General features: G+C 42.3%; 1 protein-coding gene across 4 annotated transcripts in view; it reads right to left on the bottom strand.

Moving 5' to 3' along the window:
• The window catches only part of Rasgrp3 (RAS guanyl releasing protein 3), a 99,267-nt gene that overhangs the window by 14,858 nt on the left and 58,228 nt on the right, over positions 1 to 26,181 (bottom strand). For 3 of the 4 annotated variants that reach the window (XM_016003426.3, XM_042266825.2, XM_006984835.4), the window contains exons 3-13: positions 24,504 to 24,701; positions 22,870 to 22,972; positions 20,572 to 20,634; positions 19,937 to 20,068; positions 18,451 to 18,598; positions 16,713 to 16,886; positions 16,217 to 16,333; positions 13,311 to 13,586; positions 5,621 to 5,698; positions 3,355 to 3,471; positions 250 to 365 (exon numbers count right to left, since the gene is read on the bottom strand). In XM_016003426.3, the coding sequence (XP_015858912.1) occupies positions 250 to 365; positions 3,355 to 3,471; positions 5,621 to 5,698; positions 13,311 to 13,586; positions 16,217 to 16,333; positions 16,713 to 16,886; positions 18,451 to 18,598; positions 19,937 to 20,068; positions 20,572 to 20,634; positions 22,870 to 22,972; positions 24,504 to 24,573 (1,394 nt within the window). In that variant the 5' untranslated portion in view covers positions 24,574 to 24,701. The remainder of the gene's footprint in view (positions 1 to 249; positions 366 to 3,354; positions 3,472 to 5,620; positions 5,699 to 13,310; positions 13,587 to 16,216; positions 16,334 to 16,712; positions 16,887 to 18,450; positions 18,599 to 19,936; positions 20,069 to 20,571; positions 20,635 to 22,869; positions 22,973 to 24,503; positions 24,702 to 26,181) is intronic. The other variant, XM_076559276.1, reaches the window with a different exon arrangement.

The raw sequence follows: 26,181 nt of genomic DNA, 5'->3' as shown, positions 1-26,181 counted from the left end.
AGCTGGCTCATTTGCAGATGGGCACTTACGTTTAACAGAGATGTGGTCTGCCCTGGAACAGCACCCAACTGGTCATGTTTAGGGACGCCAAGAAAGACAAGGAGTGAAAAGCCAGACTGCCTTATCAGAACAATAGGGTACGCCTTGTCAGGATGCAGGATGCAGGTTTGCCTGGCCCCACCCCCACCCCCCAGATAATCTTCTGCTTTAAGCTAGATCCATTAAAAAAAACGACAAAGTGAGACTTACTGATCTTTGTCTAGCACACAGAAGGAATCCAGGAAGGGGAAATTGGCGGTTATACTCTCAAAGTCCTCCTGGGAGATGTATCCATCATGGTCGTGATCGTAGTTTCGAAACACAGACTGCAAAGGATAGACGAGCATTTACCGTGAGCGTGTATCAGTCAGGCATTAAACTTGAGAAAAACAGTAAGTGGATTATCCATTCAATCAAAGAGCCTTGAATCCGGTGGGGGACCTGTAAACTCAAGGCTTGTTGAACACTATAAAATGGTAAGTGGTTTGTGGAGTGTTTCGAGGTGGGAATTTAGATAAAGAAAGATTTCCCGAAGAAAGAAAACTCTAAACTGAGACCTCAGGGTTGAGTAGGAGTTAGGTTGGTGAGTTTATTGATTATAATACCATGAAAACAGAAAATGAAACTTTAGAAATTTAAATTACCTCAGAAACTAAAATATGTGTTGAATGTTATCCCCATCAAAATCCTAATAAGATTTCTTTTAAATTCCTACTTGGAGGGAAGAAATGTTTACAAATGAACAAAATAATTCTATAATTCAAATAAAAGTCAATATACAGGCTAAAAATTGCTCGGAATGGTAACAGAGGCACACGAACTCTCCCCTTCAGAAATCAAGTATCCTACAGGTATACTTGACAACAGATGTGACAGCGTGTACAGAGAGTCCTCAAGCACATGAAATGTCAAAAAAGCATTTATCTGGACCCACCTCATCCTGCAGGCTGCCCCCTGCTCAGAAGTGACTCTCAATTTCCCCATCCCCTTCCCTTCTCTTCTCTCTCTGCTTCTCCAACCCTGTTCCCATCAGTCCAAACCTAACTCCTTGCTGAAAGGTTGGCCCAGTTTGGGTTAAAATGCTTACCATTAGCTTAATCAAATAAAAAGCAATTTCATTTATGAACTTGTACTAAAGTTCTGTTTACAAAATTCTTGTACTCTATAAATTAAAGTATGGATATTCAATGACAAATATTAGGCACTTCAAAACACTTAACCTTTAAGTTGTTTGGCTAGTGGATAAGTATTGAGATGATGAAAATCTGGTACACAAACAATGAGAAAAAATTTATTCAGCTGTTAAAAAAAAGAAATTTGAAATTTTCAGGAAAATGGATGGATCTGGAAAGTATTATATTAAATGAGGTGACCTAGATCCAAAAAGGAAAAAAAAAAAAAAACCCTGCACATTCTCTCTCATACATGCAGATCTTAGCTTTGAATGTTTCTATGTGTGTGTATAGGTCTATGTGGGTGTGGGTATAAGCTGGGAAAGCAAAAGAAAAGCATGAGAGGGAAAGAGGAGCTGTTGAGAAAACAACAGGACGTATGAGACACAAAGGCAGAGAGGAGGTTACTGGGGTGGGAGGGTACGAATAGAGACAGAGCCTGGGGGAGAAGAGGAAGCCAAGAGAATAAATAAACACAAAACGTGTTGGACAATGCCATAATGAAATATAATAGGTTATAGACTAATTTTAAGAGATGCAAGAAAATGAGAGGGAAAAGAATGTCAAAAAAGAAAGATCTCTACTTCTCAGTTTTCATTTTCTGTAATCAGAGCATCCTGATGTGAAATGTCCTCCTTGGGTCCTTTTGGCCCCCAAACTCTGTCCCTCTTTGCCCTGGACTATATGGTTTTCTTAGGCCCTTCCCTCAGCAAAAGTCCCTTACACACCACCTTTGTGGTTGTCATTGGCTTGCTTGGGTCTTCTGTCTGTTTGCTTGCTTGCTTAAGATCCATTTTATTTTTGAATTGGACATATGCCTGTATGTCTGTGTTCATGCACGTGCATTCAGGTGCCTATGAAAGCCACAGTGGTGTTGAATCCCCTAGCTGGAGTTAGAGTTGATTGTTAGCTACCCAATGTGGGTGCTAGGAATCAAATCCATGCCCTGCAGACAAGCAGAGAGTCCTTTTAACCACCTAGCAACCTTCCCAGCACTCAGCTTACTTGTTCTTGAGATCAGGTCCTGTTGTGTACCTCTGGTTGCCTTTAACTCTCCTGTCCCAGCCCCTCATGTGCATTAGCACACCTGGCCTCCCACACTACGCCTTTGAACAACTTCTTTCTGCCTCACACCTAACATAAAACATCTCTCAGCAATTACCAAATCCCTGGGTTTTCCGAGATGAAGAACATTCTTTGTGTTCTTCTGAAACATCCCTTTCCAGCAAACAGCACTATCTACCTTCTCATAGATACTCTGCCTCCTACATTCAACTTTATTGTAATAGACGATTCACCAGTCTGTGAAAGCAGGGCTTTAATTGGGCCTGGGTCACAGTTTCCAAAAACAGAGACATTTCCACTTCTTCCTTCACATTTGTGCTTCTACTCTTCTGTTCTCTCTCTCTCTCTCTCTCTCTCTCTCTCTCTCTCTCTCTCACACACACACACACACACACACACACACACACACACATACACACACACACACACACACACACACACACACACACCCTTTGAGGCAGGGTCTCATTGTAGTCCAGGCTATCCTCAAACTCACCAATCCTCCTGCCTCAGCCTCCCAAGTGCTGGGATTACATGGGTGCACCACCACACCCAAATCTGTTTTTCTTTCTACAGGAAGAACCCAGAAAGAGCCTTGACTTAGATTGAGTGGTTTTTCTGACCTCAGTGGTGTTGTGTGGCTGTGTCATAAAACCCTCATACTATACAGCAGGTGAAACAATCCAGCTTACAGGATATTTCCCTGCTTGGAAGTAACAAAATCATCTGGAGTGGGTTTTCCATGAGTAATTCTAATCCCTAAAGTCCTTCAAGCTGGTGGCAGTGAGAGAGATGATAAATGCTCAAGAAGGGAGCTAGAGGGAGCTGAGGATATTTGGGTAAATAAGAAGACATAGACAAGAGACGGAAAGGTTCTTTCTGATAGATCCCCCTCTTGGGGCCAATGCAGGAAGCATGGAGTATCAGTTGACAAACTTGTTCCTCAATCAAGCTCAACTGTTCCTCCTTGCCCAGGAGCTGTTTTCATGGTCATCTGATTTCTGGACAATCATAGAACACTCAGGAAAGAGAAAGAGTCTTTCTAGAACTCTCCGCTTATTCTCCTTCAGTCACTTACCTCAACCAACTTCCTTATGTGTTTGTTGATGATTGTGGGGTCTGGCTTTGGTATCACCCCTGAAGCCCACTCCAGGGGCACCACAGGCTTGTTGGGTGTCGTGGGGGAGGTAGGCTGCTAAAAGAATACACAGACATATTTTTTCAACATTAACTGGACCTTGATCTACCAAGAGAGACAATTTAATATCTGAATAGCAGTAAAGACTTAAGTCTATATAGTGCTCAAGTGTTTTTTTTATTTGGAACAGTGTCTCACTATGGCACCCCAGCAGAACTGAGACAACATAGACCAGGCTGGTCTCACGTTTATATAGATCCTCTTGCCTCGGCCTCCTTAGACCACCATACGCAGCTTCACATGTCTATAAAGCAACATCTTTTGTTAATAGAGTTTAACCAGTAACTCAAAACATGCTTTGCCTTAGTTTGGGCTTTTTGAGACAAAGTTCCTTGCTATGCAGCTCTGGGACTTACCCTTCCAGTGCCTTAGCCTCTGAGTGTGAGTCTTCTAGGCGTGCACCAGCACATGGCTAAGGATATGTTTTGATGATGCCCTTTGTTTAACAGCAGCCTCCATTTTATCCTTTTAAGTAAGTATAAAAACCCTGTACTCCTGGACCACCCAAATAGCCCATCTGAGTTTTCTAACTATAGATTACCACCAGATAGTTCCTAAAGGTTCACATGACAATGCACCATGGACTTTTACATATGTGTGTATGTATCTATGTATGCATACACACACATGCATACATATAGATTACAGTTATCAAGCCAACCACAGTGGCACATACCTGTAATTCCAGCACTTGGGAGACTGAGGCAGAGGATCAAGACTTTGAGACCAGCACAGGTTTTATAGCAAGAGCCTCTCTCAAACAAAAGTTATCAGTTTTTTAAATAGTTCGTATTAGTGATAAATTTGCATTGAATGCATATAACAACTAGTAACCAATATGAGGCCAAGTTCCTGTCCTTTCCACCCACACTTTGTTTAAGATGATAATTACTTCCGTCTCTCTATCCTCTCTCCCACCACTGACTTCTCCACAGGCTTTTCCAGTAGGTTCTGTCTGTCTTTCAAGACATTTTCTCTTAGTCACCTGGGGAATGTGGTGACCATAATTCATAACGCAAGCAGGACACACAATCCAACCGGAAGCCGAGCTGAGGCTGCTGTGCGGTTTATTTACTGCTCTCTGTGGGACCTTCAGAGAGTGGAGGTGTTTTTACTGGTATACACAGGCAAACCCCTTCTAGGAGGCTCTTTATTTTTTATATGAACTGGGGCTAAATTTTTTTCAAGAGAATCTGAGAAGGAACCATAATTCATTTAAACCCTAAACTATGTTGAGGTGGGGACTACTGGTTGGGCAACTAGCAAGACCAACAACTTCATACAATTTAGACAGATTCATGCACACACTCACACTTTTGCATCCCTTTCTTCACACACCATGGCTCTATGTGTAGGAATGTGTGTGCACGCCTGTGTGCAAGCATGTATTGCATGGATATATGGATGTTGGAGGTCAACCTTAGGTGTCTTCTTTAATCATTCTTAGTCACAAAGTTTTTGAGACAGATTAAAAATTTCTTAAACTACTTCAATGGGGCATGAGGGTGTTTTTGTGCTGTTCCTGTTGGTATTTTTGTTCGTTTCTGTCTATTTTATTTTATTTTTATTTCTGTGTATGAGTGTTTGCACCTGCATGTGTGAATGCACCTCATGTGTGGAGACCACAAGAGGGCATTAAAACCTCTAGAACTGGAGTTACAGGTGGTTGTGAGCCACTGTGTGGGTGCTGGGAACTGAACTTGGTCCTCAGCAATACCAGTAAGTATTCTTAATCACTATGCTTTCTTTCCAACTCCTTTATTTATTTATTTATTTATTTATTTATTTATTTATAAGGATGTAAGGGATCTGGACAGAAACGCTACCTAACACAGGATCTTAAATATTAGGATGACTTTTTTTTTTTTTTTTTTTGTCTCTTGTCTAGGTGAGTTCTTAGAGGGGGATACAAAAGATAAAAGGTCAATAATAAAACAGCATATGGATGATAGTCTTCCTCTCCTTCAGCGTTTGACGTGAAGAAATAATTCTGAAACCTTTGGGGATAAGCTGGCCCATTGGTCAAATGGGAATTATACAGCTCTTCAAAGTTCTTCCTTCTTAAGAACACAAAACGCCATCGAAATGACCAATGACAATAAATGACAAACAGTGTTTGGAGTCCTGAGAGAAAAGCAATACCTACCGATTTGGAGTTTCTAGGCTCCAGCACCAGTGACAGTTTGTAAATATCATCTTCAGTGTGATAGAGGTCCAGAGAGAGCTATGACAAAATCAAACGACACGAGTGATTACGTTGGATTGCATTTCTTTATGTACATCACTGAAATCTTCAAATGGAAGGCTGTATGTCTCGTGCCCAGATGTATGGATCCAGATATCTGGATGGATGCAAAAGAGTTCAAAGATAGAGGCATGCAGAGGGTGAGAAATAAAAATTTAAAAAGAAAAAGTTAATCCTGGCCTGGTCATCAGCATCAAGAAAAGCACAATGGACTCCGTTTCCTTGTGGTGTTGACTGGACCGCTCTTACACGTTCAGTCCTGAACACATTCAGTATTACACACAAGGACCCCAGAGACTGCAGTGATCTGGAAAGATCCAGGAGGTAGCTGTCAACTGGAAAGAGTTAGAGGAAGAGAAGGCCAGCATAGGCAAGGGTAACAGCTTGCACCAAGGTTGGAGAGTGTATACAATTACCATGGATGCTCCCGCTCACCTAAAGCAAGTCATGAGGTTTACAGTGAGCCAGACAGTCCCCACCCATGTCCTTCGGTGCCAGGAGACTTGAGGAATCACACCGCTTCATCAACGATGGTGAGAGTCAGTGCTACCAGCCTTTAGGCATGACAAATGTCCTCTAACTTTTTTGTTTTGTTTAATAATAAATCGTCATCATTTGTGAGTATGGAGCAAAGAAGAAGAGAAAGAAAGGGATGAAAAGAGAGCTAGAGACAAACTATATTCTCTAGGGTGTTTTTGTTCGAACGTCTTTAAAAACGAAATCGACACCATAGCCATCCCAGAGCAGTCATTCACTTGGCAAATGTTTTGTCAATCACATAATATGTGCCAGAGGTCAGTCACAGCACTGTCCTAGCAGCCACTCCATACGTCATTCAAATCAAAGACTTCATTACCTGAAGTTCTTTCCTAAGAAGAATAAAATTGACCTTGCTATAAAAAGGCCCTCAAATCTTCCCAGGTCTTGGAAATCCTGCTTGCTAATAATGGACACTGTAATGTACCTTTCTCTAAATAGCAGTCACACCTGTTCACTCATGTCAGAGACAAATGCCTCCAGGAAGCAGCCAATCATTCGAAAGAACAAAACAGGGTGCACTAGAAGGATATTTGATGGACACATTGGTACCTGTGGTGGTTAATATTATCCATTCTTCTGGATCTAGACTCACCAAAGACAGAAATCTCTGGGCAAAGCTGGGGGGGATTATCCAAGTTAGCTTCATTGGTTGAAAAGACCTACCCTAAGTTGGGGTGGCACCATTTCCTAAGCTGGGTCCTGGACAGTATAAAGATGAGGGAAATTCAGCCATGTACCAGCCTGTCATTTTTTGCTTTTGACTGAAGACACACTGGGACTAGCTGCTTCAAGCTTGCGCCACAGTGGCTTTCTTGATATACTAGACTGGATGCTTGAACTGTGAGACAAAATAACTTGGTTTTCTCTTTTAAGTTGCTTTTCTCATATTGTTTTTAAAGATGGAGGTCTCACTATGTAACCCCGGCTGACCAAGATGTAGAGCGAGTCGACCTCAAACTCAGAATTTGCCTGTTGTAGAACATTATTTTAAGGTGTGTTACATTTGTTTATGCTGTGGAACATTTGGTTAATGATGCAAAGGTATGTTGCATTCTTTTATGTTGGATTTGTCTAACTCTGTGAAGCTGTGTTACTTTGCCTGTCTAAAATGCTTGATGGACTAATAAAGAGTAAACGGCCAGTAGTGAGGCAGGAGAAAGGATAAGTGGGGCTGGCAGACAGAGAGAATAAATGGAAGATGAACATTAGAAAGGAGAAGAAAGAGCAAGAGAACAAGGAGGGGAGGACACTAGGGGCCAACCACCCAGCCACCCAGCCAGTCACCGAATAAGAGTGAAAGTAAGATATACAGAAGCAAGCAAGTGGAAACGCTCAGAGGCAAAAGGTAGATGAGATAATTTAAGAAGAGCTGGCAAGAAACAAGCCAAGCTAAGGCCGGGCATTTATAATTAAGAATAAGTTTCCATGTGTGATTTATTTGGAAGCTGGGTGGCAGCCCCCCCGCCCCAAGAGCAAGAACAAAAGAGCAAAAACAACCCACAACATTGGCTTCTTTCTGCCTCCTGAGTACTGGGATTAAAGGCATTGTCAGATATTGTCAGCGACTAGGTAATAGCTTTACAGTATCACAATGACTTATTGGGGGGCGGGGGAGAGGATCCTTGCGGATGCTACTAGGTTTTCAGTCTTTCCTCCATGCTGAACAGTTTGCTATGGTACATGGAACAGAACATCAGCTCTCTGCTAAGGAAGCAATAGGGGGCGATATGGTCTCTGAAAAAGTTGGAAGCAGCCATTATTCGGACACAATAAGTATTTGTCTGCCTGACATTTGATGTCAAGTTGGCCAGCTCTGGTCTGTCAGAAGTTGGCCATCTGGAGTTCAATATGAATTAGGACAATATTTGAACACTGGTCATGGGCAACAAACAACTTTCATGTTACTATATAAATAAAACACAGCTGCCGTGGGAAGTCGCCTACCACTTGATAAACCCCCAACCAAGGATTCTGCTGGGCACCATGCCTCGTGAAAGTGGGCAGTACATCTGTCCTTTTTGCCTCCATTGCAGTTTGAGGCCTTGCATGGAGGATCTTCCATAAATAAAGAGAGAAAGCCAAATGCAGTCTTCCTTCCAAATTCCTTGTTATCAGGAGTTAGCTCCGGCACTGAACGACAAGCTTGTTTCCTTCCTCCTGACTTGCCTCTAAGTCCTGTGATGTCCAAATCCCATAATGATTGGCACCAGCATCCTTCAATGAGTTAACAGCAGCTCCAAGATATTCAACCAGAAATGCCCACAAGACACCCCTAAATTCACAAGATGCTCTCACATGTACGCTTGTTAGGCTTTTTCCCATGATGGATGGGCATATAATGGACATGATTTGCTCTTCTCCAAATGTCTTCTTTCTACTTATAAATGCTATGATCCTGAGCAAACCATTAAGCTTCTTGATTTCTTCCTGATCAACACAGCTTCCAGTCAGGACCTTGATGAAGATTTAAATGAGCTAATGTGTATCTATTCCACTGGCTTTGCTTAGAAGGTCACAGATACAGGCTTGGTATCTAGGCAATGTAGCAGCCACATGTCATGCTGCTTATCTGTGAACAGAGAACTGTCCCCAAGGCTACTGCTACAATTTCTGTCCTGCCAGTCACAACCCTATTTCCTCTCTCAGATCTCCTTGGGGAACCTAAGGATTTTCCCTGTCTACTTTCCATTTTTAAATAATATGACCAGCTTTTGCCGAATATATTTTGTCCCTGGTGGTTTTAGACAATTTTCTGACCCACTGTCAGTTACATTTACCTCCAATCCTGTCAGTACAGGTGAATCTAGAGTTAGACTTCATGTTAAAATTGGCTTATTATAAAACAAAACACACTTGATCATCAAACTACTTATACTCACCTGTTTAGCAATCATCTTTTCCTTTTTTTTTCTTTCTCCTCCCTCTCTTTCTTCTTCGCTCTCTTTTTTTAATTTTCTTTCTTTTTAAAAAAAAACAAGACTATAAAAACATAGGGGCTTTCCAGCTATTTGCATGTGCTCAAAATGGTAAAGGTAACCGATGGGGCTAAAAATACCACGAAAAGAACTTGTCTGTTTCATATGTCATGAAACAGAGGCATCAGCTGTGAGAACTCTTCATTCTATGACTTGGGACCTCGAGGGGTAATAATGCCTTCTCCAGATCTACCCTGAAAGAGAGAACTATCTAAATCCCACCAGTCTAATGCCATGTCCTCTTCTGTTCACTCACCCATGCTGTTCAAGGGACAAAGGACGCAATGGTAAAAGTAACATGGTCTTTACCTCATAAATTTTATTCTCTAAATAAATAGTGAAAAGGGTTGGGGGAAAATATTGCTTAAATTTTTAGTGATACAAAATAAACTATGTTAGTAATAAATATGCCCACAGTAGAGAGCAGATGTCCATCCAAGGTCAATCATCCACTATTAATTTACATCTTAAAAGTCCCCTCGAAGGCCCATACGTTAAAAGATTGTTCCATGGCTCAGCACTGTTGTGATGTAGGGGGACATTAAGAGGTGAAGCCCAGCGAAAGGTCTTCAAATCATGAGAGCATGCCTCCAAGGGAATTGTGGGAACCCAGCCATGTCCTCCTCTCTTTCCACTTTCCCGCCATGAGGTAAGTGATCATGTTTTGCCATGTGTTGCTCTGTGTGTGTGCAGCCTTGCCACTGAACCAAGGCAATGACGCCAACTTTAGCAGACTGAGGCAAAATAAGCCTTTCTTTTCATAAATTGATTTATACTGGGCATTTGTTACAGTGATGAAAAGCTGACTAATACATTATCCGAGGGAGAAAGTTCCCCAACCTTGTATCCAGAAGTTAGTCACTTTTAGACTTTTTGGGTACTCATAAATCTCAGTTCCTTCATTTTTTGAGAAAGGAAGGAACAGAGGTGGTGTGACATTTTTCTAAGTTTTTCCCAGGATTCATTATAGGGCCCTTGTGAGAATACACCAAGGAGATACACAGGGAGTGTCATGTGAATCAGGGGTCATGGAAAGTTCCATCATTGGTAGACAGCCTGATGCACAAAATAAGAGTTTAATAATTGCTCATTAACTTGAGTTCTCACTTTCTGTCTTTTGGTGTCTGAAGCTCATGTGGGTCACTGAAGAACACAGTCACTTTGGGCAAAAAACTTGACTTGGAGAAAACTGAATCACTTCTTAAAAGCTACCCTTATGGACTTGCTCTCATGCCTCAGACAGCGACAGTTGTGTGGTTCTAATCCAGACATGTATGTGCTTCATAAAGTGGCCACTAGACTCTAGTGAACACATAAGTTTCCTCCAGACTCATGTTGGGGACATTACCTGCCCAGAGGTTGGGGGAAAAAAATGGATGTGACCTTGTGAGTAATGAACATTTTACTTGCTTGTGGGAAGGGAAGAAAGATATTAGATCTAAGTAGAAACTGGCTTAGGTGTGGTGACCCTTCTGAAGGCCTGTGCTGTCCTGGGGAGTCAGTGGGCCATGTGCCAACACCACAGAAACATTTCTTTATTTTCATGCTTTGCTGTTCTATATTTCTAGATTCATAGAAATTCATTCATAAATGAGCACAGAAACATTATGAAGAAGGCAAAGTCAGACTGATTAGCACAGGGGCAGGGCTAAGATCAAGACTTTTCTCTTTTTTAAAAAAAATAATTTACTAATTCGTTATTTTATGTGCATTCGTGCAAGGGTGTCAGATACCCTGGAACTGGAGTTACAGACAGTGAACTGTCATGTGGGTGCTGGGAACTGAACCCGGGTCCTCTGGAAAAGCAGCCAGTGCTCTTAACCCCTAAGCCATCCCTCTAGCCCCAAGACTTTTCATCTAGGATTTTTGCCATCACTCTGGGTTATGCAGCACTGCCCTTAAATATGGTTCTAAGCTGCTTCTGCATTTTTCCCTCAGTGTTCCTAAAAGTGGGCACCCTCTGGCATAATTTCTTTTCTTTTGTTTTTTATTTTTCTACAAAAAGAATTATTTCTTAACTTTTTTTTCTTTTTAATTCAGGTTCCCCATTTGTACCATTGAACTTTCATTTAAAAAAAAATTCAGAATTTTCCTAAACACCTCTTTTTGATAATGTTGCTTGGTGCATTTAGGTTTTGTTTTGTTTTGTTTTGTATATAGAACCGGGGCCCTGTGCATCCTAGGCAAGTACTCCACCACTGATAAACCTTTCCCTTGGTTGATGTACTTAAAACTCAAATTTAATTTCCCTACATTATTATTGTCTTTTAGGCATTTGAGACATTGTCCAAATGCAGGCACCTGCCTTGTGAAGTTACGCTCAAGGTTAAGAATACAGTTTAGATGGAGACACTTGAAACTGAGGGCCCACAGTGGCGCTTCTCTTCAGACATCACCTGTCTGTCCTGTGGTTTGTTGCCTGGTTGTGGCTACAACTCTGGGCACTGATTCATGGAAACATATTTACATGGCAAACGATTAATCAGTGCAGGTGCTTGAACTCTTGTGAGGTAGTTCCCCGTTGGAGAAAGTCTTTTTGTTTATCATTTATCAAACACCCAAGAGATCTGTGTGTTGACCACTTCACCTTCATATTGAGTACAGTCAATATTATTATTCTACTCAGGGATGTGTCCTTTGCTGACAATTACTTGCTCTAGGAACAGTGGATATGAAGTCTGGGAGTCAGGCTCCTTTCTCCAATGCAGCCATTGTAGGGGATTTAGGCGGTTGGAGCTTTAGAAGAGTTTCTGCTTTGATTTTCCATGGACATAAGAAGAAAACACCGATTCCCCATGGCAGTCAAGTTTCAGGTGCTACACTGTTGTGAAGCCAAATGGGGAAGCTGTGCCCTCCCTTGTTTAAGCAAGGGTAAGAAAATTTGTCTGTGCTTCTTCCCCCTCGAAAAGAAGACCTGAGGGAAAATGTCTTCATCTGTACACATGCTGTGTCTAAAACGCTCTAGATCTGAAGACCATCTAGACAGTCTGTCACAAGTGCCAACATGAATAAATAATAATCGGAGCAGCTGACACTCATTACTCCTAAATACAGCATTTACTTCGTCTTCTGAGTTCTCAGCCAGGTACTGCGAAAAGTGCTGGGTATACAGTTAAAAAAAAAAAAGCACATGAACAGGAAGAAACCTATGGAATGCAGAGCAATGCCTTTCTACAGTGAAGGGAAAATGTAAAGTACGAGGATGACACGCGACAGACTCGTTGCTGCTTTAGAAGAGAACGAAGAGTACTCTGGAAAGACCACATCTTTAAAAGTAGCGTATGCTGACCCTCGGCTCTCATCCTAGCACTTCAGAGACTGAGGCCACGGGGAGCACAAGGTCAAAACTAGCCCGAGCTAAATTGCATGACCCAAGTCTCAAACAAACAAACAAACAAACAAACAACAACAAAAAAAACCACTGGAAACTAAACCAAAACAAACAAACAAACAAAAAAAGCAAGAAGGGGCCAGCAAGATGACTCAGCTGGTAAAGGCACTCCTTGCACAAACCTGGGAAGAGAGAGCAAACTGCATGACCTCTGACCTCTACATATGTGCTGTGGTATGCGCAAAGGTCCCCCCCCCCCCGTCTCTTTCTATCTGTCCCTCCCTCTCTTCTCCCTCCCCCCCCACATACACCATGTATACACATATAATGCAAAACAAGAACTTTCACATTAGGAATAAAGATGGAGTCGGAATTCTCAACGGAAAGAGAAGCAGAGGACTTGAGGGCACAAGGAAAGAACTGATCAGCTGGGCAAGGGTGCTGAGTGAGAGCAGAGAGCTAAGGTGGCTCTTAGGGAGGAAAGACTCACAGAAGAGGTTCAAATAGGCAGAGACCAGGTCCACCCCAAAGAAGAAAAACGGATTTGCCCCAACGCTGTCGTCTCCAGTCACACTCCTTATGGGTGTAAGTTTCCGTTTTCCTCATTCTTTGAGACTCCTTACTGTGTATTAACCCCTAAATTATTTTTCATCAAAATTGAATTGTTGCAACCTGTCTTCCTACGGCACTAGGAATTAAGGGACCGAAGTGCTGTTCGGCACCGGTTTGGCCGCTGCGGACTCACAGTGAGCAGGTTGATCAGATCCATGTTAGGTTCCAAGTGGTGCGAGGCGTTCTGCAGGGAGACCAGCTCGCTCAGGGTAACGGAGAGCTGGTGCATCTTGACAATGTTCACTTTGTTCTCCTCCATCCAGTCTGGGAAAATGACGTGGACCGCTATCAGGTCCTTCAAGTGCACGCCGAGGATGGGGATTTTGAAGCCGTCGCAGTCGGCGAAGGCCTTGCGGTAATTGCAATAATTGCCGTTGGAGGAGACCAGCTCTGTCATTTCGTTCCAGTTCTGGGAAGAGACGGAAAAGTCAAATTTTTCAAACAACAGCTTTGTCTCCTGTCCACTCCCAGATCCTGCAGTACGGGGCTTTGGAACTCCTGAGCTACGGGGAGGAGTATCGGCTACACCAATGTTGATGTGGGGAAACCATCGATGGAGAGGAAGAAAAACAGAAAAGGGTACTAGGCCTGGCTCTCCCTTGAACAGCCTGCTCCATTTTCCAACGACACATCAATGGCTTCTCCCTCTGCTTACCTGGGAGCTGCAAAATGGCATCACAGCTGCTTAGGATTCGGAGAGTCAGGAGAAATTACAATTCACAAAGGCAAGCAGGCGGCATATTCCAATGCCCTCGGGTTTCCAAGAACAGCATTGCAAAAGTCCCTTGAAGGTTGGTCCGGGACAAGGCGGGGCGGGAAAAGCTTCCCTGAGCTGAAGGCTGAGGTTCCACACTAACTAAAGGGGTGAGTGTGAACATGGCTTCTCACTTGTTTGGTTTTCAACTTTCTATAAGAAAGAAGAGTTTAAGGGTGTGTGTGCATGAGTGTGTGTGTGTGTGTGTGTGTGTGTGTGTGTGTGTGTGTGTGTGCATGAGTGTGAGTGTGTGCTATTACTTTATGTATATGAGTGCTCTGTCCGCATGCATGTGTGTGCCGCACATGTGTGCCTGGCCGGGTGCATGTAGAAATTAGAAGAGGGTGTTAGTCTCTGGGACAGACGACTGTGAGCCGTAATGCGGTTACGGGGACTCAAAGCCCCATCCTCTGGAAGATCCTTAAAGGCTGAGCCATCTTTCCATCCTTCTGAGAGATCATTTTTAAAGATATACTTAAACCTTAAGCCCCTTATTCTGTACAACTTAAATTTTCCTTTTGCCTTTTACTTGAAATTGAGTCCAATGCTTAAGAAAAAAGAGAGCCCTGAGTAGGTCCCCTTATACTTGGGATGAGGGCAGAGTTTGAGGCCAGATAGTGGTACTTCTCTGGCATATTCATTCATGTCTATATAGATCATTTTTGCTGGTTAGTGAACAACAACTAGACTTTCTAATAAATCCCCTCCTATTAGTCTTTCCCTTCCAAAAGCATCCCACAAGGCTCAGATGACCTGTTTCTATCCCCCTCCCGGCAGGACATAGGAAGGGATCGGCCCCAATCATCATCTGCTCCAGCACGGGAATTCCACCCCTTTGTGGACAGTTTAGGAACAGAGGGTTAAGCCACTAAGCACACTGTATTTCTATGACAACTGATACTGGTCCAGGATGGACTTGAGATGGCCAAACATGTCTAGAAAGCGGGTCTTTAAGGAGAAGAGAGCTCAAATGAGAAGTCTTTCATGAATAAAAGAGTAGATCTTTCCTGTTGCTCCGCAAAGCCCAACCAGGAGGGAAGCCGGGCTAATAAAGCAAGCAAACAAACAAATAAAACAAAACAAAAATGAACAAAAGCAGCCACAAACCCCTGATACTGGGAAGAAGGAGAAGCAACTGAGCCAGACTCTGAAAAGGTCACGCCTGGAGTTCCCTCAGCCACTGGACTGCCAGGGTTGTCAGACAACAGACTGCTTTATTATTTAACCAATTTTGATTGTCTTTATCTTCATGTTCCTTAGGGTTAAAACAGAACACACCCTACTACTACTATTACAGCCAAGTGTTAGCATAAGGAAAACATGTTCCTCTCTGCTCAGTAAGAAAAATGGTTATTTGATATGGTCTGTAAATAAATAGAGAATATCAATTTGTGAACTGGCTTTCAAAGGTACATGCTTTTGAATCTGAATATTGCTTTCATTTATTTATTTATTTATTTATTTATTTATTTATTTGGTTTCTTGAGACAGGGTTTCTCTGTGTCGCTTTGGAGCCTGTCCTGGATCTCACTCTGTAGCCCAGGCTGGCCTTGAACTCACAGAGATCCGCCTGCCTCTGCCTCCCGAGTGCTGGGATTAAAGGCATGCACCACCACCACCCTGTGAGTCTGAATATTTCTATATAAGACCTCTGGCTTCCCTTTTCTTTGCATCTCCCACGTGCCACAGTGTTGTAACTAGAGCAGGCATCAGTGAGCATGGGGTCTTGATCCTACTCATCTGATATCTTCCCCATTCATCAGAGTGCTAATCACACAGCCAGCACCACGTGAATATTTGATGATATTTGCAATACATTCATTCATCTTTGGTTAGGACATATTTTTTTCTATTTCTATTTATTTATTGGAGTGCATATTTTTTTCTATTCTATTTATTTATTTATTGGAGCGGAGGCGTGCATGACTCAGCCTATGCGTGCAGATCAGAGGACAACTGTTCGGAATAAGCTCTTTCCTTCCACCATGTGGGTTCCAGGGATCAAACCCCGGTCACTTGGGGTGGTGACAACCATCCTCACCTGCTGGGCCATCCCACCAACCTGGCCAGAACAATCTTAGTGTAACACTTCCCACGAACAGCAATCGGGTTTTCTGTGTCGAATCTGCTGATAGGCCTATTTCCTTCCTATTTATTTCCCTATGGGTAACTTTGTACTGGTTTAAGAGGAAAATGCTGCTCTCCCATGTAGTACTTGTCAGGACCAGAGTACATTTCAGCAATCTATACTGCTTGCTCCGAATTCAGATCAAAATCCACGGTACCTTTGTAACTTCTGAAGAGAGGTGAGAATGGGTCTCTTTGAGTCGGGAAATGGAGCTATGACTAAGGCCGCCAACCACTGCCATCAAGGTGTTAAAATTTTTCAGTTGAAGGAGTTTCTACAATTAAAAAAAAATGTTAACAGCGGTACTTGGTAAGGATTTCTAAAAGTTATTCTGAATTTCCCAAATTATAGGTGAATACAAGCACATGGTTGATAACAAGAATCTAGGGAGGAAACATCAGTTTGAGAGGAGACGAAAATTGAATCCTCTTAGAAAGATACCATATTTCACAGAACACAATTAAGTAGTTCTAAAGCACTGCCGTAAGAGCAGCCTTGTTGTGTGAGAGCAGTATGGTTTGTTCATTAGACATTTACAAGCAGTTTAACTGTCCAGCTCTTCTATTATTAACCCCAAAGTTCTCTATGACTTTTCTCAAAAAAATTAATGACTACACAGACTCCCCAAACCCAGGTCTGAGTATGAGACAAACCTGTGCTACATTGATGAACTTTGTGATGACTTCTGCCCTTTGCTGAGGACTTGGTTTGCTGAGAACCATCAACTGGACCCACTTGGAGACTCCATTAAATAAAGCAATAGATCTCTCCAACGTTGGGTTATTCTCCAGGCAGCCATGGATGACGTAGCTCTGATAATCTGTGAACTGGTGAAAGGAAGAACCGGAGATTCTAAACTATGACGGAGCTTTCACAAAATCAGACATGAGACAGTTGGGTAAAGGGGGTGAGCTAGCCTTTTGCGACAACATGGTGATTTCTTCCATTTCCCGTTTATAAAGAATTCCTTCAAGTTCCAGAGCTCTGCGCCTTTAATGCACCATTTTGCTACATTTCAAAAATCGTTCCCACAAACACACAAATCGCAGTGCTTTAGGGGGAAGATTCAAAGGTCTATTCTAGAGGATTCCAGACTTACCAAACACTCACATCCATCTAAGCCATTAGCCTGGGAATACCAAGGCAGATAAGATCAGTATCTTCCCCAGGAAAGAACTAAGGTTTTCCATTTTTAGTTCTACCAGTGACACCAAAGAACAAGCACGTTTAAGATACAATGGCACACACTAAAGAACAGGAAATGGATGGAATATAATACTCTCAAATAAGAATAAGACTCTTGTATTTCAAGAGGACAAAGGAGATAGGAAAAATAAATGCCCTTTAGCAATCCAGACATATTTTCAGACTGTGAGGGCAGATGCCGCCACATAAGTTGAAGCCTTATATCCTATACAAAGCTCAGGGAATCACTTTCCTTGGCATGTCTGAGAAGCATTATGAAGGTTCTCTACAAACAGGATTTGCTTGGTGAATGCATCAGTCTTTCAGAAATTTCTGCTTCTTGGGCTAAGGATGCAGCTTCTAGAATGTACAAGGCCCTAGGTTTGATCCCTAGTACTACTGAAAGTTAAAAAAAAAAAAAAGGAAGGAAGGAAGGAAGAATGAAAGAAAGAGAGAAAGAAAGAAACCCATGTCTCTAGTCAAAATCATCTTGTTTGCCAGCAATGATGTGATTTGCTTCAGGCTCCTTGGAAGGGGAATGATTTCACCTGAGCTCACGAGGCACACTGAAGTCACAAGCTGATGGAGCTCTATAAAGAAGTGAGTAGCAACAAGGAGGCCTCTTGAAGGGTCTGCAAGTGAGGAAGGAAGGAGGATGGAAAGGGAGACGGTATGTAGGAAAGGACTGAGGGTCCATCAAGATGTGTAGGAAGGAAAGTCTAATGTAGGACCTCTGCCTCAGAGAAAGGGGCCATCTAATGTTGAGAGCTCTTCAATGCTTCCAATTCTTAATTCTCAACCTCTTTCATAGTTAGGCATTTGTATAGACACCAAAATAAGTTAACTGCCCCCTCCCTCTGTGCTATAAATAAAAATTCCCAGCAAAACAGTTCACTTGGAAGAGGTCACTCGAACTAAATAAACCTTGAATGGTTAAATCTCTGCTGAATATTTAGAAAAATCATGCTTTAATTCTATGAAAGGAGACATTGAATATAGTGGCAGAAATATAGCTCCTGAGCCATAAACTAAAGACAGGATAATATTTATATTTGGTTAAAAGGGATTGTTCCTGTGAATTGAGGGCATGTTTCCAACGGAGCCCAGTGGCAGAGGCTGCCAACACTTGGGAGTATGAACACGCAGCCCTTGGGAAAGTTGGCACAGCGCATGTTACCCTTGGAAGAATAACCGTCAAGTTCTTACTGAGATCCTTCTAAAAGATTTATGCTCCAGAAAAGTGAGGTGCTCAGCCAACTCAATGGGCTCCAGATGGTCAAATAAGAGACAGGCCTTCCCCTTTTTCGATACTTTCTTCCTCTGCGTGACTCTCCTCATCCAGTCATAGGAAGGACTGTAAAAGAAGAGAGAGTCTGGTCAGCGTGCCGAAAACGCATTTCACTCAGTGGAAGATATTAACCGACTACTGACTGTCACTCTTGGCCCACTGCCAGGAGCCTGTGTGAAATACATACCCTGCCTTCCATATTTGAAGAGAAAACCACCCACCCTTTGCCAACAGGACACAGACTTGGAGTTGTTTTTTTTTTCTAGGCAGGATAGGTTTGCTGTGATCCATCCTGAATCTCTTACTTGGTATTCCTTGTGACCAAGAAAGATTTGAACTCTAAAGAAGAGAGGTCAGGGCTAGGTCTACAAAGTCAGAAGTTTATTGGCATATAGAAGGTGATTCAAGGCACTGGGAAACAACCAAGGTTGTGTTTATCACACTTGAGCATCATATGGGTTATCTGAAAAAACTCATTATGAAGAAAAAGGCCTAGCTCTCACTTCCAAAGACTCTGATTTATTAGGAACGGGTCTGAAAGGCAGACATTGTAAACAAGCCTGCCTGATGATTCCTGGGTCATTCATTATCAATTAGTCTTGAAGAAGCATTCCAGGCAAAGAGAATGCCTAAGATACAAAATATGTGCATTTGACGTCCACCTGTAATCTTAGCACTCAGCAAGCCAAGATGGGAAAACCATCACAAGCTCAGGGACAGCCTTGGATCCATAATGAATTCCAGGCCAGCTTGGGATAGACTGTACACTTGTAATATGGACAACCATACCTATGTTCATGAAAAAGCTTTTCCTGGGCAGTTAGCTTGTCTGCATTAAATGAGTCTAATTAGTATTAGGTCCCTTATGAGATGACCAGTCAGGACACAACTGTGGTCAACATTTATGTAACATCAGGGGAGCCTCTGAAGCAATGGGATACAGAGCTTCTCAGGCTTGCATGAGAGTATAAATCACATGGGGATCTTATTAAGGTATAGATTACAATTCAGCAGGCTTAGCCGAGACCCAAGACTGTTTTCTGATGGGCTCCTAGGAGAAACCAGGGTGGTGTGATCTGAGTAGCTGGAACTTAGGAGATAATGGCTAAGTTCAGTTTGAGAACTAAGGACTCAGCATCCATTAGGTGCCAGATGCTTTCCTGTGCTCCCTTGTGGACTTCTTAAACAGGATAATTCCATAAAGGTACCATCCCATTTTACAATCAAACTGCAGCTTGGAGAGAGAGATTGTGTCTACTAGAGGTGCATTCATTATAGCCAGGCTGTCTCCAAAGGAGGAGCATCCTTCTAGAACAATACAGATTTCATTCAAGCAGAGTCATCACTAGCCCTTCCCCAAAGAGATAGACCCATGAAGACCCAAAAAACGTGTGCCACTCTTACATGCTGGATATGTCCATGAGGTTGATGTGTTTTTCATATCCTAGTTGACCTGCTACTTCCCGGAACTCCTCAGTCATACGAATCAAACCCAGATCCAAATTAAACTCTGCAGGGAATTTCAGAATCCAGTACCTGAAAGGCATATAAAGGGCTTTTGACAGCTGGAAGATTTCACTTGGACCTCTTTGGAGACTATTGTACCATTTTATAAGCCGAACTTAACATGGAATCCAGTACTGTAGTTCCAAGTTGTTGGCTCGTATCCCCAGCAATCCTACCACATGTCTTTCTGCTCCTTCCATCAAGAACCAGAATCCAGCAACCCTGAACTTCTTCCTGACTTACTACAGAACACAGCAGAGGGGAGCCCCCCCATGCCCCCAAGTCATGGTAATGAATATGGTGAGGGAGCAGAAAAACCTTGAATCCACTGGATCTGTGAGCTGGTTTTTACTCTGTAAGGCATTATCTCATACTTGATCTCTAGTCCATAAGGTAAATTCTACCCTACCCATCAAGAACAGAGAACTAATAGTTACAAAGGCAGTGAGGTGAAGTATTGGCTGCTTAGAAAAAAATTGTCAACAATTTCAGAACCCAAAGCTCTGAGAAATTAAATCTGTAAGTGTATTTACCTCATGAAATAGCAGACCTTCAGTCGGAACTCATCACAGGTGTCTCCACTGGCGTTCTGATACGTAGACTAGTTAAAGAAAATGTCATCTCTTCCTTTCGCACATGTCTAGCCGACACTGTCCCAGCAATTCACACAAATCCCAGGCAATTCTAGTGATAGGCTGAGCACCTCTAATCCAAAGCCTTGAAATGCAAAATGCCCCAAATTCTGAAGCTTGTATTGTTGGAAAAGCCAACAATACAAGGAAAAGAATGTCACCCCTGAACTAATATGATGCTTTGGAAAAATGAGAGTCTATTTAAAATAGTGTGTTTTTGGACTTGTGTGCCATCCTTATTGATATCTTATTATGTAAGTGTAATCTATATCATATTATATCATATCATATCATATATCATATCATATCATATATATATATAAATTCTGTCACAATACTTATATACACACAGTATATATATACACAGTATAGAGTACTACTGATTCTAGAAATAGACTTCATCTAGCTTCCTATATGTGATTTCAGGCTTGAATCTGAAGCAGGTAACTTAAGTTTGTGTAGCCTGGATGTATTTAATAGATTGTGGTCCTTTAACCCCTCTGAGATCTGCTGCATATGACATTTAAACTGTTTAAGTTTTCTGCAGTGAACTATGACCATTCCTAACACACAAGTAGCTATTCTGAAATTTGTTAAAAAATCCAAGGTATGAAATGGTTGAGTTTCAAAATGTGGATGAAGTAAACTCAACCTAGAGACAGTCAAATGGACATAGAAGCAGGATGTGAGCATATCAACACCAAGTAGTCAAACTTGACCTGGTAAGGCTCTAGGATATATTATTGGTCTGGTGGAGAATTCACTTCAAATTAGTTACACCTTCCTGTGTACTTGCCAACCAACAACCACAAACTGTGGTCACAAGCACAATGCAAAGTATACATAATTCAAAATTGATAGCAGCACCATTTTAGCTAAGAGATTTCATATTTAGGACTGGTGTTTTATATAACAAGCACTCTAATCTGATGAGTATTTGAAAATATAATGTTCAGGTATGTTCATATTAAGGTTGCGTTATTTATTCTTAAGTTCTCCTTGAACAAATACTCCTACTGTAAACAGACACAGTGGGCATGGAGTAGGTAAAGAATCCAAGGAGGAAAATGTCAGTCTTCAACTTTCACGCCAGCTGAAATGTCCCACACTATACTCTAACACGCCTGAACTTCCCTCTTTATTTGTATTTCATGCATTAGCAAACACACTATGGATAAGAGAGTTGTTTGTGGATGAGCTCTATGGGCAATGTATAGATCATGTGGTTGACTCCCTCATCCTTCCCAACACTCGACCTGTCAAGAGTGGGACCAATGGATGCAGAGTCTTGCTCACTTCTAAGGCTCTCCATTCAGGGTGAGTGTCTTCTTAACCTCTATAACACTCCCCTTTCCTTGAGTTTGTGGGAAGAATATGAAGTGGACAGGCTCAATCCCTGCTTGGCTGGGACAGCCTGGGCAGGTAACAACAATGTTTGGGCAGACTTCCTAAGTCCCAGGCTCTCCCTTTTCTGTAAGTGTTCTCTTTCGTACAGGGACTCCTGGGTTAATATAAGGCAGAGATGTAAAGACACACTTAGAGATTGTACAGCAAACACGGACCCTAGGAAATCAACTTCCTCAAACTGTGAGACTGTTTGCATTATCATACATGCACTTTTTAATCGTTTTTCAGGACTATATTACATACAAAATCAGTAAACAGCTGCCTGCATTATAAAATGGGTTTTCAACTATGAGGAATGTTATGTTTGGCCTTGTATAGATATTTTGTTTGGTTTTGTCAATAAAACCAAAAATTAGCATCAACCAACAAATTACAGGGGGGAAAAAAACTTCTAGAACGTTCAGTGTGTCTTACCAGCCAGAGAAATATGGAGACTACGCTAGGCTTTGTTGTCATCAGAGAAGGAAAATATTGAATCAGTGTTAAATAATCTTTCATTATACTAATAGTCTAAATATTTAGGATAAGTTGGGAACAGTTAGCCTACAACTCCTGTTACACTTCACATCTTACTGATGTCTTCAAGTTCGGTCAAAACACCCAGTATTTAGTTAACTATTTGGTTTATCATCCAGATGTTTCATCTAATATCTATATAGTCCCAAAACATCTGGATAGGTGACTAAATAAGACCATTTATTCATCTTTATTTACTGGTTTTGGATAGGCACTCTATCTAAATACAGAACTTGATTTATGACTATCAACATTACAGAGCAGTTGAAAAGATATATGCAGAGGAGTTTTTCTGCCAGTTCGGTGGAAGATAAATACCATCGGTGCATCAGGAGAACTATTCTTGGCAAATAGCTGTCGTTCAGTTCTCCATTGTCGTCTGTGGAAAATAAAATAAGTGGCAAAGAGGCGGCAGGGTCAAACATTTCTTCCTTTAACATCGCTTGAGAAAATACAGCATCAACAACGTCTCATAAGCCCCGCTGTATTTTGTAAGATTTATTTTTAATTATGTGTATGTGTGTAGGTGTGTGCACATGAAGCCAGAGGCATTAGAGGGAGTAACAGGCAGTTGTGAGTCATCAGACATGGCCTCTGGGAACTGAACCCCATCTTCTTTAAGAGCAGCATGCATTCTTAACCTCCGAGCCATCTCTCCAGCCCCAAGCCCAATTATCTTTTTTTGCCTCTTACTTCTGCCGGGAGTTCCCTGCAAACTAAGGTACATGGTGTCACCATTCTTCTGCTTTGCAACTGGTAAGTTTAGCAAATCTAAATTCAGGACATCCAAGTCAATTTGAATTGAAAGTAAATAGGGATTGAGTTGTCAGAACAAAGCATGGCCTTGGTCTATTTGAGACACACACACACACACACACACACACACACACACACACACACACACGTTGACTATCTGAAAGTCAAATGTTAGTGATCATCTTGTATTTATTTATTTATTTATTGGGGTAGGGTGCCTCATGTGCGGAAGTCAGAGGACAGCTTTCGGGAAATGGTTCTCTCCTTCCGCTGTGTGAGCGTTGGGCACCAAACTCAGACCATTGGGCTTGGCCGTGCCTTTATTGGCCGTGCCTTTAGTTGAACCACCTTGCTGGCCAGTCATTCTGGATTTTATCCAATAGCTCTACTCTGGCTTACTTCCGGCTTTCTATCAATTAAAGAGATTAAATTGCTAAACTGATTAATCGAAGTTCTCATGTGTGACTCCAATGCTCAATGGGAAAGTGGATACAGACAGCAAAATAAAGGTGCATAGATGGATACATGATATATACAAATGAAGATTATAGTGGATTGTGTAATACACACACACACACACACACACACACACACACACACAGAGCTGGGGAGGAGTCAAAGAACAAGGCAAACATCATGGTAGCATGTATATATGCATAACAATATACACCAAGAAGTGGGATGGTAGAAGTGAGCATCATTTCTGATACGTTATCAGGAATTTTGACTATTCAGGATGATGACTGCTGGCCTGGAAGAGAATTCCAATGAGAGAATTATGGAAGTAGAAATGACACAAGGGCCGGGCAGCAGTGGCACACGCCTTTAATCCCAACACTTGGGAGGCAGAGGCAGGCGGATCTCTGTGAGTTCGAGGCCAGCCTGGTCTACAGACTGAGTTTCAGGACAGTCAGGGCTACACAGAGAAACCTTGCCTCGAAAACCAAAACCAAAACAAACAACAAAAAGTCACAATGGATGTTTCAGAAATAAGCAGTGTGTCTGGAGTAAGAGCCGTGGACAGTGAGAGACATAAGAGCAGAGGCCAGTGAACCTGGAGAGACAGCAGACTATCCCAGAAAGAACCTGCATGTGGGCTGAAGCAAGTGACAGCGTCAAGACGCACAAGGGGACCTAAGAGGAAAGGTTCGTACCAAACATCTCAATGCACGTGCTGAGCAGTTCATCGAGCGTCGCTGCTTTCCCGAGGCCGCTGGACCCCATGGTTATTTAGCCGGTGTCAAAAATCTGGAGACATTTCCAGCAGTAGACAGATCATCTCCATAGCTGTGTCAGTCAGCGGTTCTCTCGCCCCGTGGAGCCTCTGTCCCTAATTACGCTTCAAGAGAACGCTAAGTGAACAAGAAGAGAAGATTACTCTTTGGACTGCATCAAAGGAGTGTTTTCCTACCTCCCCTGGGCCTGCCCATCTGCCCCTGACTGTATTTTCTACAAGAAAAGTGTCAGATTGACAGATGAGCTCAATTGCCACAAGGATGAAACACCTGGATGGAATGTCCCTTAACGTGCACCGTGATTTGAGACCACAGAGGTCTTCCGTCTTACATACCATCCCTTTCTGCAGCTGAACAGTAGTAAAAATAGTATCTTATGCTTTTCGTCATATTCTTACCTAATAAGGCATTCGGGAATGCTGTACACGTTACTCAGTTAAATGCCATTGCAGATATATTTAGGGACACACACTTTTGAATACAAATGTAGTTGTAAGCATCACCCTCACTGATCATGTAGATGTTCCACAACTATAAGCACAAATTCCAAACTTTTCCTAAACTTGCTAATAGTAACATTGTTACTATGGGTGGTTGTCTTAGTTACATTTTTTTTTAAAGATTTATTTATTATGTATACAGAAGAGGGGTGCCAGATCTCATTACAGATGGTTGTGAGCCACTATGTGGTTGCTGGGAATTGAACTCAGGACCTCTGGAAGAGCAGTCGGTGCTCTTAACCTCTGAGCCATCTCTCCAGCCCTTAGTTACATTTTTATTGCCCTTAAGTGACATCATAACCAAAACAACTTATAAAAGAAAACATTTATTGGGGCTCACATTTCCAGGGTGTTAGAGTCTATGACCATCATGCTGAGGAGCATGGTGGCAGGCAGAGACAATACTGTAGCTGAGACGACATCCCAATGCATGAACACAAGGCAGAGGAAGAGCCTACTGGGAATGGTGTGAGCTTTGGAAACCTCAAAGCCCACCCCCAGTGACACACCTCCTCCAACAAGGCCACGCCTCCTGATCCTTCCCAAACAGTTCCATCAACTGGAGACCAAGTAGTCAAACATAAGAGCCTGTGTTCTCATTCAAAACACCAGTAGAAACTTGAGTGATATTACCCAACTTTATTGATGAGACCTTCACAATGATGCTGTCAGGCAGCAATTATCATTCTCTACTTGCAGGTAAACCTCAGAGACTCAACAGTTTAATCCGAGCTAACTCATCTTTCAGTCCTAGAAGCAAGATCCCCGTGTTAAAATTAAACTCCTGGACTCCCTCCCCCTCATATGACTCCCTCAGATGTGAATAGTACGAGCTGTCACAACATTGTCCCCTAATCTAGTATTAAGGGCACTGCTCTTTCACAACATCTCAGGAGGAGGATGTAACCACAACTATCATTCATAGACAATTATGATCATCACAATTATCACTCAAGAGAATGCCATGGGGCAACTGGCTTAGAGTCAGTAATGAAAAGTGTCCCTGTTGGGGAGACAGCACCGTTTTACTTCATAGAGTCAGCCTCTGATGCCAGGTCATCATAGGACATGGAGAACCACAGAGGCCACCATGCTGT

Source organism: Peromyscus maniculatus, chromosome 22 (genome assembly GCF_049852395.1).
Source record: "Peromyscus maniculatus bairdii isolate BWxNUB_F1_BW_parent chromosome 22, HU_Pman_BW_mat_3.1, whole genome shotgun sequence".
Taxonomy (NCBI): Eukaryota; Metazoa; Chordata; class Mammalia; order Rodentia; family Cricetidae; genus Peromyscus; species Peromyscus maniculatus.
Note: the sequence above shows the minus strand (reverse complement) of the source record. Positions and strands in the feature narration are given on the sequence as shown.